Source organism: Rhinoderma darwinii, chromosome 2 (assembly GCF_050947455.1).
Source record: "Rhinoderma darwinii isolate aRhiDar2 chromosome 2, aRhiDar2.hap1, whole genome shotgun sequence".
NCBI classification, from domain to species: domain Eukaryota; kingdom Metazoa; phylum Chordata; class Amphibia; order Anura; family Rhinodermatidae; genus Rhinoderma; species Rhinoderma darwinii.
The window spans coordinates 8,550,333-8,563,002 of NC_134688.1; the positions used below are offsets into that span (position 1 = coordinate 8,550,333).

The 12,670-nt window shown below is 49.0% G+C and overlaps 1 protein-coding gene across 1 annotated transcript in view; it reads right to left on the minus strand.

Annotated features, from left to right (window-relative positions):
• The window catches only part of ARHGEF17 (Rho guanine nucleotide exchange factor 17), a 48,797-nt gene that overhangs the window by 16,984 nt on the left and 19,143 nt on the right, over positions 1–12,670 (minus strand). Inside the window, exons 6-11 of the mRNA XM_075850035.1 lie at positions 10,426–10,476; positions 9,333–9,442; positions 6,301–6,386; positions 5,616–5,734; positions 4,077–4,290; positions 2,223–2,296 (exon numbers count right to left, since the gene is read on the minus strand). Of these exons, the coding sequence (XP_075706150.1) occupies positions 2,223–2,296; positions 4,077–4,290; positions 5,616–5,734; positions 6,301–6,386; positions 9,333–9,442; positions 10,426–10,476 (654 nt within the window). The remainder of the gene's footprint in view (positions 1–2,222; positions 2,297–4,076; positions 4,291–5,615; positions 5,735–6,300; positions 6,387–9,332; positions 9,443–10,425; positions 10,477–12,670) is intronic.

Sequence of the window (12,670 nt, forward strand, 5' to 3'; positions counted from 1 at the left end):
GCAGCTATGGGGGCATTATACTGTATGGTGGCAGCTATGGGGCATTATACTGTATGGTGGCAGTTATGGGGCATTATACTGTATGGTGGCAGCTATGGGGCATTATACTGTATGGTGGCAGCTATGGGGCATTATACTGTATGGTGGCAGCTATGGGGCATTATACTGTATGGTGGCAGCTATGGGGAATTATACTGTATGGTGGCAGTTATGGGGCATTATACAGTATGGTGGCAGCTATGGGGCATTATACAGTATGGCGGCAGCTATGGGGGCATTATACAGTATGGCGGCAGCTATGGGGCATTATACTGTATGGTGGCAGTTATGGGGCATTATACAGTATGGTGGCAGCTATGGGGCATTATACTGTATGGTGGCAGTTATTGGGCATTATACTGTATGGCGGCAGCTATGGGGGCATTATACAGTATGGCGGCAGCTATGGGGCATTATACTGTATGGTGGCAGTTATGGGGCATTATACAGTATGGTGGCAGTTATGGGGCATTATACTGTATGGCGGCAGCTATGGGGGCATTATACAGTATGGTGGCAGCTATGGGGCATTATACTGTATGGTGGCAGTTATGGGGCATTATACAGTATGGTGGCAGCTATGGGGCATTATACTGTATGGTGGCAGTTATGGGGCATTATACTGTATGGCGGCAGCTATGGGGGCATTATACAGTACGGCGGCAGCTATGGGGACATTATACTGTATGGTGGCAGTTATGGGGCATTATACAGTATGGTGGCAGCTATGGGGCATTATACAGTATGGCGGCAGCTATGGGGGCATTATACAGTATGGCGGCAGCTATGGGGCATTATACTGTATGGTGGCAGTTATGGGGCATTATACAGTATGGTGGCAGCTATGGGGCATTATACTGTATGGTGGCAGTTATGGGGCATTATACTGTATGGTGGCAGTTATGGGGCATTATACTGTATGGCGGCAGCTATGGGGGCATTATACAGTATGGCGGCAGCTATGGGGCATTATACTGTATGGTGGCAGTTATGGGGCATTATACAGTATGGTGGCAGTTATGGGGCATTATACTGTATGGCGGCAGCTATGGGGGCATTATACAGTATGGTGGCAGCTATGGGGCATTATACTGTATGGTGGCAGCTATGGGGCATTATACTGTATGGTGGCAGCTATGGGGCATTATACAGTATGGTGGCAGCTATGGGGCATTATACTGTATGGTGGCAGTTATGGGGCATTATACAGTATGGTGGCAGCTATGGGGCATTATACTGTATGGTGGCAGCTATGGGGCATTATACTGTATGGCGGCAGTTATGGGGCATTATACTGTATGGCGGCAGTTATGGGGCATTATACTGTATGGTGGCAGCTATGGGGCATTATACAGTATGGTGGCAGCTATGGGGCATTATACTGTATGGTGGCAGCTATGGGGCATTATACAGTATGGTGGCAGCTATGGGGCATTATACTGTATGGTGGCAGTTATGGGGCATTATACAGTATGGTGGCAGCTATGGGGCATTATACTGTATGGTGGCAGTTATGGGGCATTATACTGTATGGCGGCAGCTATGGGGGCATTATACAGTACGGCGGCAGCTATGGGGCATTATACTGTATGGTGGCAGCTATGGGGCATTATACAGTATGGCGGCAGCTATGGGGGCATTATACTGTGTGGGCTGGCCTTGGTGTGAATGGGCGGGGATTGGGTGGGATTAGAGGCGTGGCTTAATAGAAAAAAAAATTGACGCGCTGCATCGGTTATCCCTCGCTGTGACACTTGAGAGTTGGGAGGTCTGGTAAAGGACATAGTTAAAGTGATTTGAGCCAAATATATTTGCAACGTCTTAATAAACTTGGTGCCTTTTGATTTGTCTGACAATCCCCCAAATAATTCTCCACGCTAGATTTGCGCCATTATCACCCAGTTTACGACAAAACCTGGAAGAAACCGCATAATAAATGTGGGAAACATCTCCCTGTTACTTTTTGTAATGGTCATTGACCCCACCATGGACCGGCATGGAGCAGGAGGCGGCACGGTGGGCGTCATCAGCTCCCGCATGGATCAGGTTCTCGCCGGTTCCTCCAGGTTCTCAGTTTTCTTCCACAACCCATAAACATTCGGGTTATTAATGGTCGTCTTATGATATTGTGCCCGGAACGTAGAACACGGGGAAGGAGCACAGAAAACTCCCATTCTCCTCACCTGCATCCCGCTGCGGGTCTTCATGATGGGGATGGCCTTCAGAAATTCTGGATCCAGGCGATTCTTGCTGGTGGCTGCGGAGCAGACAATGAAGGGTTAATTACGTAGCAGGTCTGACCATAGTATAAGGAAACCTACATGTTCTTATAGTGGACACTACAGGTAATAGGCAAGCAGAGGTGTAGCTAGCGGGGAGGGGGGGGGGGGGCGGTGGCCCCGGGCCCCCTGAGTTGGTGGGGTCCCGGGCTGGCTCCCCAGTGGTGGGATGTTTCCAGTTTTAACATCTTCAGTAACGCCGGCCACGAGCGGCTCAGCGCAGACAGGCGCGATGCAGTGACGTCATCTGTGCGGATCTACACACCGCAAAGACCGGAGGAACAGCGGGATCTCCTCCACTCGTGGGAACAGGGTTAGGGGAGTATTGTTTTTATTATTACGATCTATGGGGGCATCATGGCAATTGTGGGGGCATTATATTGGATGTGGGGGATTTATACTGGCCGCGAAGGGCACCTGTGTCCGGGCATTATGCTGGCTATGGGGGGGGGGGGTCATTATGATGGCAGTAGGGGCATTATACTTAATATGGGCGCAGCTATGGGGGCATTATACGGTGAGGGGGAACTATAGGGGAATTCTGTGTGGGGGCAGCTATAGGGGCATTATCCCGTGTGGGGCATTATACTTAGGGGAGCAGCTATGGGGGAATTATACGGAGTGTGGGCAGCTGTGGGGCATTATAATGTGTGGGGGCCAATATAGGGGCATTATACTGTGAATGGAAGTTACGTATCAGCGCAGCTCGCTATGCGGTGATGTTTCCGTAGCACTTTCACTTCTACGCACGCTTACAGAATCCGTAGTACAGCAAACGACGCTCCTTACATAAGCCTGACCCTGCCGGATGCGCCTCTGCAATTGTAAACATGCGTTAGGGAATCCCACGCAGATGTTCACCCCTACCCTGTGCTAAACCCCTAGCTACGCCTCTGGAGGCAACCATTATGGACTGGACGTAATAATAGTTTACTTATTCAGTTTATTCACCCAAAAGGTGCCGTGGGTCGGCCCCAAGGGTCCATTGTAGTCTCCCCCCAAGGGTGACAAGAAACTAATTTCTACTAAACTTGACCTAAATGGGTATTGGTACAAAGGGCAAATGCTCCCAGGGTCTCGAACACTCAAGTTCTTTAATATCACAACAAAAATATGTGCACCGTGGCCATGATCGGTCCTTTACAACCCTTAAAGGGCCGGTACACCTTGGACAAAACCTTGGCGGCCACTTTCCAGAATGACGAACGGATTGTGTATCACTTGATGTAAATTGCCTTTTAAACGCACGACCTCCACAGACCCACCCGGGCCCATCAGGGTGAGATTGACATTTTGCAGTGGGCGCCCACGCTGGGTAATAAAGATGGATGCCGAGCAGCGGACAACATCACCTCTATTTGTCCTAATAGGAGATTTTTGACAAAACTAAATAACCCCTTTCAGTGCGCGCAACTATGGAGGGGGTTCTCTCCTGTAGCTGCATACCCCCATTCGAGCAGTTCAGTTCGCTGCACATGAACGCCCTATACAGTGAGCTCCCCCTAGTGGCAGCTGCAGTAAGGGTCCACACAGATCTAGCCCTTTTGGTCTGGGGCACCGCGGCTTCTTGAGATCTATGTGTCCTGGAGAAAACTGTATGGACTCGACCAATAGAAACAATTCAACGCCGTGGAGAATGTGTCCACCTGCTGACCATGTGCTAGATGTTCATCGCGGCTATTCGTGGACTACAACCCCCACTATGCCCCAGAATATTTGATGGGTTTGGACTTTTTTTTTCTTTTCTTAATCCATTACCCAGTTTCTTCTTGGCTTCCTCGAAGGCTTGCTCAAAGTGGTGCCTGGCGTCCGGGTTGCTGAACTCGTATATGTAGCTTTCCGTGCCGTCTGCTTTGGTGGTGGTCAGCTCCACTTTATTGGGGGGGAACGACATGGAGAAGGAGAGGGACTGCTTCTCGGCCAGTTCTCGGTGGACAGACGCCATCATGTCTTTGATGACATCATCAAGAGTCTGTCAACATAAAGGAAACAATTACCACGGACGTGTCCTTCATTTCACGGTGACAACTACTCATCCGGAAACGTGCCCGGAGTAGTTGTCAATGCCCTTCCCCCGCTCCTCTCAGCAGCTCATACACAGTAATTACCCAGCAGGGGGCGACAATGAGAAAATAAAAATCATTATATTATACATTGTATGCAGTGTGAGTATGATGAATGAGGGGGGGGGGGGACCGACACCAAATTTGTAGAAATATGCAGCTTATATTATCTGCCCCCGAACATTTTGTTTTAATACAGACTACAACGCCTATCATCATGAATACCAGAATCAGCAGGATGCACCAAAACCCAAGCTATTTGTTGTGTTTTATACTCAGCCACATCCAGAGCTGCATTCACAATTTTGCTGCTTTGCTGTTAGCTCTCAGGCTGGAGCATAGTGGGAGATGTAGGATTTACATCAGACGCTGCACGGTACAGTCTCATGTGCCCCACAATGGAGTAAGGGGTATGTGTCAGCCCGGAACGAATTGATACCAATTGTGGATGCAGCTTTGGATGTGATTGGAGTATAAGACATGATTTAACTAAGGAATTTGCAAAGTTACTGAGGGTGGGGAGCATTCTGCGGTGATACAATCTTCCCTCTCTGTGTTTGCATCATCGTGTCTAGACGGCGGCACATCCACGTCAATGGCGAGTAAGAAATCCTAATTATATTTTGCTTCTTAAGAGGCCACAACACAATAATTAACTTGTTTACAGGGTCTGGGAGTGTTCTATCCGCCATGATCCGGAGCGTCTTAGCTAGAATACATTATGTTGTAGTCAGTGGTGGAGTCCCCCCCAATATGATACGCAGCAGTCCCATTAGTATGGGATTATTCTTTTGTTTTATGCTGAGCGGCCTCATTAACGTGAACCCATAATTTCATTTTTTTCTAGCAGCGTAAGTGATTTGCAGCGTTTTCCTAATATACTTGATAAAGTTTCGATGCTCCGTTTCTTTAGGATCAAGCTATCTTCCGCCGTTGCCCTACGATTATTATTTTTTTTTAAAGTTTCCTGCCTGTTGAAACCACTAGATGGCGATCTGTACAGCCGTACAAGGCGCCTAATGAACCGAATAGACGCAGAGATCGCCCTCTAGTGGCCGGAACGGGCAGCAAAGATTCTGAGCATTGCAGACATATCAAGCGCAAACATAGCAGCTCCGGAATTGTCCAACCAGCTGACTGGGATCTCCTATCTGAAAAATACCCCTAACTTATTGTAGGGGAACCCCAACCAGAGTAGTAGCAGGAGAAATCCCAACTATTTTATTTTCCTGACCTGGTGTGGAAAGCTGAGGGTCTCGGACAGTTTGCTGATTTGCCCCATGGTGCTGAGGTCTTCGTCCAGCCGGCCGATGGTCTTCTGTATGCTGTCCCTATTGGAGGTCTGGGATGTTCCTGTTCAGGTGAGAGGTAATAGAATCACGATATGAAGACGTAATACCGCTACAATAATATCACACAGATGCAGCAGAGCCGAGTTGGTCATTCATAAGGACACGCTGTGGTTTCACTCTGCTTTTCCGAGAGACTTCAGATAAAACTTTGACTGATCTGATCTCCGTTATCACAACGCAAAAATAAAAAATTGCATTGTGGGAAATGTAGTGTAGTGTCCAACGTCACAGAGCTGCAGCGCGTTATAGGGTCTCCGCTAAACTGTTATGGCGGAGTCTGTCAAAACGGTTTAGCGGAGACCTGCAGCACTGTAATTGTGAATGGCGAGTGCAGCTTTGGATGTGACTTGAGTAGAGGACATAATTTGTAAAGCCCTGGAGCTGAAACTCTGTGTCCTGCTCCATTCAGGTCTATGGTACGCAGAGGTGGCTCCATAGGGAACTAGTCTGGCGGCTGCATTGCATTATGGGAGACGTGCACTTATACGGAGACATGTCTCCATGATGCTCTGCTCAAGTCTACACCAAATGCCCGATCATAGAGAAAAAAAGCGACAAACGACAAACCTTTGACTACATCCACATCCTCCAGCGGCAGTTTCCAGAGCAGTTTATACTTGCTGGCGATGTCGATCACACTGGCTGCTGTATACCTGAAAAAAACACAAGACAGAGGGTCACGCTGCAGTACCCAGACTGGCCATGAGGGGGCGTGTGATGCCAAGGAAGTATCTCCTTTTTATGCAGTGGATCCTAGTTGGTGCGGGCATCTCATCTTAGGTGTGAATGAGGGCTAAATAGTGCGTTTATTCATCACTAATTGTGTGCAAAATACGAAATTATTTTCCACAACATTACTTTTCCTGTACTTGGTTTGTCCGTGGCACCAAATGTGAATGTGACTCTACGGTTATTTCTTAGCAGGTTCAAGACTAAGCATGTGTCAGTAAGCATTGGTCTTCGCAACAGTTCTGATGCATTTCTGCCACCTAGTGATATTGTGCATTATGTAGACAGGACCTGTGGTCACATGACCAGGATAAGCAGGTCCTCACGTCAGTGTTAGACTGACGATGCTGTTGTTGGCAGGCTGTGGAAGTGATCCTGCGGGAAGGTGCATTACTAAGATCACTTGACGTTGAATTCTGCATTATGTGGATGGCGCAGGTGTTGATACGCCGTGCTCACACATTCAGGGAGCGGGGCCAACCGGAGTGTACAAAAGTATGTGCCCTGGGTGCCAAATGATGTTGGAAGTATGACTGTGGGGAGGGAAGGAGGTACCTGGCGATGACCGGGTCGAAAGTGGTGATGCAGCGAAGTGAAGCATGCCAAGAGCGTACGGGGCAGCGATAGTGAGAGTAGTGTCGCGCGACCTGAGAGACAGACTGACAGATGAATGGAGCGATCCTGAGCAGGAGTCGCAAGGAGTTAGCTACAACTGATGGGCTGCAGAGGGCCCAGCAAGAGACACGAGGTACCGTGCAGAGTGTGAGAACCTTAATATCTCTACTCAGGCCGTCTGTGCGCATCGAGCTTACGAGTTACTGCCAGAGACCATGACAATCGTGGAACCAGCAAGCGTATCGAGCCTAAGTGAAAAACCGCCACCAACCTGCCCACCACCAACGGGCACTATATAGAAGTATGCAAATTTCAGGTTCGGTGGAGTCACAGTGTATATACATTACATTACTTATCCTGTACTGATCCTGAGTTACATCCTGTATTATACTCCAGAGCTGCACTCACTATTCTGCTGGTGGAGTCACTGTGTACATACATTATATTACTTATCCTGTACTGATCCTGAGTTATATCCTGTATTATACTCCAGAGCTGCACTCACTATTCTGCTGGTGGAGTCACTGTGTACATGCATTACATTACTTATTCTGTACTGATCCTGAGTTATATCCTGTATTATACTCCAGAGCTGCACTCACTATTCTGCTGCTGGAGTCACTGTGTACATACATTACATTACTTATTCTGTACTGATCTTGAGTTACATCCTGTATTATACTCCAGAGCTGTACTCACTATTCTGCTGGTGGAGTCACTGTGTACATACATTACATTACTTATCCTGTACTGATCCTGAGTTACATGCTGTATTATACTCCAGAGCTGCACTCACTATTCTGCTGGTGGAGTCACTGTGTACATACATTACATTACTTATCCTGTACTGATCCTGAGTTACATCCTGTATTATACTCCAGAGCTGCACTCACTATTCTGCTGGTGGAGCCACTGTGTACATGCATTACATTACTTATCCTGTACTGATCCTGAGTTATATCCTGTATTATACTCCAGAGCTGCACTCACTATTCTGCTGGTGGAGTCACTGTGTACATGCATTACATTACTTATCCTGTACTGATCCTGAGTTATATCCTGTATTATACTCCAGAGCTGCACTCACTATTCTGCTGCTGGAGTCACTGTGTACATACATTACATTACTTATCCTGTACTGATCCTGAGTTACATCTTGTATTATACTCCAGAGCTGCACTCACTATTCTGCTGGTGGAGTCACTGTGTACATACATTACATTACTTATTCTGTACTGATCTTGAGTTACATCCTGTATTATACTCCAGAGCTGCACTCACTATTCTGCTGGTGGAGTCACTGTGTACATACATTACATTACTTATTCTGTACTGATCTTGAGTTACATCCTGTATTATACTCCAGAGCTGTACTCACTATTCTGCTGGTGGAGTCACTGTGTACATACATTACATTACTTATCCTGTACTGATCCTGAGTTACATCCTGTATTATACTCCAGAGCTGCACTCACTATTCTGCTGGTGGAGTCACTGTGTACATACATTACATTACTTATCCTGCACTGATCCTGAGTTACATCCTGTATTATACTCCAGAGCTGCACTCACTATTCTGCTGGTGGAGTCACTGTGTACATACATTGCATTACTTATCCTGTACTGATCCTGAGTTACATCTTGTATTATACTCCAGAGCTGCACTCACTATTCTGCTGGTGGAGTCACTGTGTACATACAGGACACCTCCATTTGCTGCATTTTGCAAGAAAAATTACCCTCACAAGATCGAGGGATGCAGAAAACAAACCTCCTAATCCTGACCCATCTCGTTACCCAGTTTTGTCCGGCACCCCCCATTAATAGTACCAGTATTTTCTCATTCAATAGGGGGACTTGTGGCCCCTGCGGGCAACTGGGACCATGTATGACTGCAACCACTGCCCTCCCCACCTATACCTGGAGACATCAGGAACATTATTTGGTACTATACATATATATTGAATAGATACAGCCCCAGAAGTGGGCGACTCAAAGACGTAACTGGGGATTATTTGATGTTACAGAGAAATTATGTTTCACCAAAGTCGTCTTATGGTGCAGCAGTGCGGTAAAGTGCTACGATTGTGTCTATTCGCATATTGGAAGCCAGCAAAACTTTGAATGCAGCTTTGGCTGTGACTGGAGTATGAGACAGGATATAAGAATAATAATAGAGCTACTGAACATTATGTATAGATTATAATGGTGACAATTACAGAATCTCACAATTCCCCTACGAACAATCCACTTACAGGTTCATGGAGCTACGGCGCAGGGATCCCGACTTCTTTTTCAGGGTGGTGCAGATCAGCAGGTCTGTGAAGAGGAAGAGCGATCGATCCTTCTTACCCCCGACCGCTTTCTGTGGGACAGTGAAAGGAGACACCAAATCACCTCAACGTCAAGAGGGAGCAACGGAAAGCCCACGCTGGGCCAAGACACGACGACAAAACGGTCATCAAACTGTTATTCGCAATAACGTTCGATTATTTTCCAAGGGAATCCTGCCCAAAAACATTTTCCCATGCAGACGTATCAATTAACCCGCGAGCGACCGTCAGTATGCCTTTTCATGGCGGCCACTAACCGGCATTATTCTGATGTATACGCCCTTTCACGGCGCTGCATCAGAATAAGGCAGCGCCACCGGGAGCAGTTAAAGCTCCCTGCTCTCAGCTACTCCAGCGGGCTCGAAAATCGGCCATTTAACCCCTTAGATGCGGCGCTCAATAGCGAGTGCCGCATCGGAGTGGTTTTGAAGGGAGGGGGCTCCCCCTCTTATCCCACCGGCACCCTGCGATGCGATCGCCTATGACTTCTATGGCAGCCGGGGGGCCTAACAATGGCCCCCAGGTCTGCCTGTAGTGAATGCCTGTTGAGTCATGCCAGAGGTCCAGCAGGTGCCCGTCAGTTTTACACGGACAGGCAGTACAGAAGTATTGCAGTGTATTAGAAAAGTGATCAAGGCATCGCACAGTGAAGCCCCCTAGTAAGAAAAGTAAAAAACTAAATCAAAACTCCACTTTTTCCCCTTACAAAATGCTGTATTATGAAAAAAAAAAAAAAAAGTTACACATATTTGGTATCACCACGTCTGTAACGACCCCGACTATAAAGCTATTACGTTATTTAACCTGTTTGGCAAACGCTGTAAAAAAATAAAATAAAATAAATGGCCAGAACTGCTGTTTTCTGTTCATTTTGAACGGGGTCCAAAGGTCCTTCTGCGATATAAGAGGACACCTGGTTATAAATGGCACCTGGCAGGTGGGTTCCCTATTACAGATTTTGCATTGGGGCCCGAGTTACCCCTCTGGGTAATATATGTAAGAATCCGGATCTTACCACTTCCACCACCATCTCTTGCCGCACAAATCTCCGGAAAGGAACTTGGAGCTGCAGGAAGAAAGAATAATCACATTGTCTTATCAGATACAGTCAATGGTCAAGCTGGAAATGTGTCATCAAAAAGAACCAAGGGGGAGCCCCACTTCAAATACATCTGGCCCCTTTGCCCAAAGAAATTTTGGGTTTCCCCTATCCAGAAACAGAACCCTGATAGCCCGGTCACTGCTATTGGCTCGTAGTTTATGCTCGGTGTCCCCAAGAAACATTACAAGACAAGGAAAGTATGAAAATTATATGGTGTTAATAGAGCTCTGCTGTGTACTGGGGTCCAGGTCTTCAGCAAGAGCGTACGAGAAGAGAGCGGCGGAGGAGAGCGTACGAGAAGAGAGCGGTGGAGGGGAGTGTACGAGAAGAGAGAAGTGGAGGAGAGCATACGAGAAGAGAGCGGTGGAGGGGAGCGTAATAGAAGAGAGCGGTGGAGGGGAGCGTAATAGAAGAGAGCGGTGGAGGGGACCGTACGAGAAGAGAGCGTACGAGAAGAGAGCGGTGGAGGGGAGCGTACGAGAAGAGAGCGGTGGAGGAGAACGTACGAGAAGAGAGCGGTGGAGGAGAGCGTACGAAAAGAGAGCGGTGGAGGAGAGCGTACGAAAAGAGAGCGGTGGAGGAGAGCGTACGAAAAGAGAGCGGTGGAGGAGAGCGTACGAAAAGAGAGCGGTGGAGGAGAGCGTACGAAAAGAGAGCGGTGGAGGAGAGCGTACGAAAAGAGAGCGGTGGAGGAGAGCGTACGAAAAGAGAGCGGTGGAGGAGAGCGTACGAGAAGAGAGCGGGGAGGAAAGCGTACGAGTAGAGAGCGGGGAGGAGAGCGTACGAGAAAAGAGCGGGGAGGAGAGCGTACGAGAAGAGACCGGTGGAGGGGAGCGTACGAGAAGAGACCGGTGGAGGGGAGCGTACGAGAAGAGAGCGGTGGAAGGGAGAGTACGAGAAAAGAGCGGGGAGGAGAGCGTACGAGAAGAGAGCGGGGAGGAGAGCGTACGAGAAGAGAGCGGGGAGGAGAGCGTACGAGAAGAGAGCGGGGAGGAGAGCGTACGAGAAGAGAGCGGGGAGGAGAGCGTACGAGAAGAGAGCGGGGAGGAGAGCGTACGAGAAAAGAGCGGGGAGGAGAGCGTACGAGAAGAGAGCGGTGGAGGGGAGCGTACGAGAAGAAAGAGGTGGAGGAGAGCGTACGAGAAGAGAGCGGTGGAGTGGAGCGTACGAGAAGAGAGCGGTGGAGTGGAGCGTAATAGAAGATAGCGGTGGAGGGGAGCGTAATAGAAGAGAGCGGTGGAGGGAAGCGTAATAGAAGAGAGCGGTGGAGGGAAGCGTAATAGAAGAGAGCGGTGGAGGGGAGCGTAATAGAAGAGAGCGATGGAGGGGAGCGTACGAGAAGAAAGCGGTGGAGGGAAGCGTACGAGAAGAGAGCGGTGGAGGGGAGCGTACGAGAAGAGAGCGGTGAAGGGGAGCGTACGAGAAGAGAGCGGTGGAGGGGAGCGTAATAGAAGAGAGCGGTGGAGGGGAGCGTAATAGAAGAGAGCGGTGGAGGGGAGCGTAATAGAAGAGAGCGGTGGAGGGGAGCGTACGAGAAGAGAGCGGTGGTGGGAAGCGTACGAGAAGAGAGCGGTGGAGGGAAGCGTACGAGAAGAGAGCGGTGGAGGGGAGCGTACGAGAAGAGAGCGGTGGAGGAGAGCGTACGAGAAGAGAGCGGTGGAGGAGAGCGTACGAGAAGAGAGCGGTGGAGGAGAGCGTACGAAAAGAGAGCGGTGGAGGAGAGCGTACGAAAAGAGAGCGGTGGAGGAGAGCGTACGAAAAGAGAGCGGTGGAGGAGAGCGTACGAAAAGAGAGCGGTGGAGGAGAGCGTACGAGAAGAGAGCGGGGAGGAGAGCGTACGAGAAGAGAGCGGGGAGGAGAGCGTACGAGAAGAGAGCGGGGAGGAGAGCGTACGAGAAGAGAGCGGGGATGAGAGCGTACGAGAAGAGAGCGGGGAGGAGAGCGTACGAAAAGAGAGTGGTGGAGGGGAGCGTACGAGAAGAGAGCGGGAGGAGAGCGTACGAGAAGAGAGCGGTGGAGGAGAGCGTACGAAAAGAGAGCGGTGGAGGAGAGCGTACGAAAAGAGAGCGGTGGAGGAGAGCGTACGAAAAGAGAGCGGTGGAGGAGAGCGTACGAAAAGAGAGCGGTGGAGGAGAGCGTACGAAAAGAGAGCGGTGGA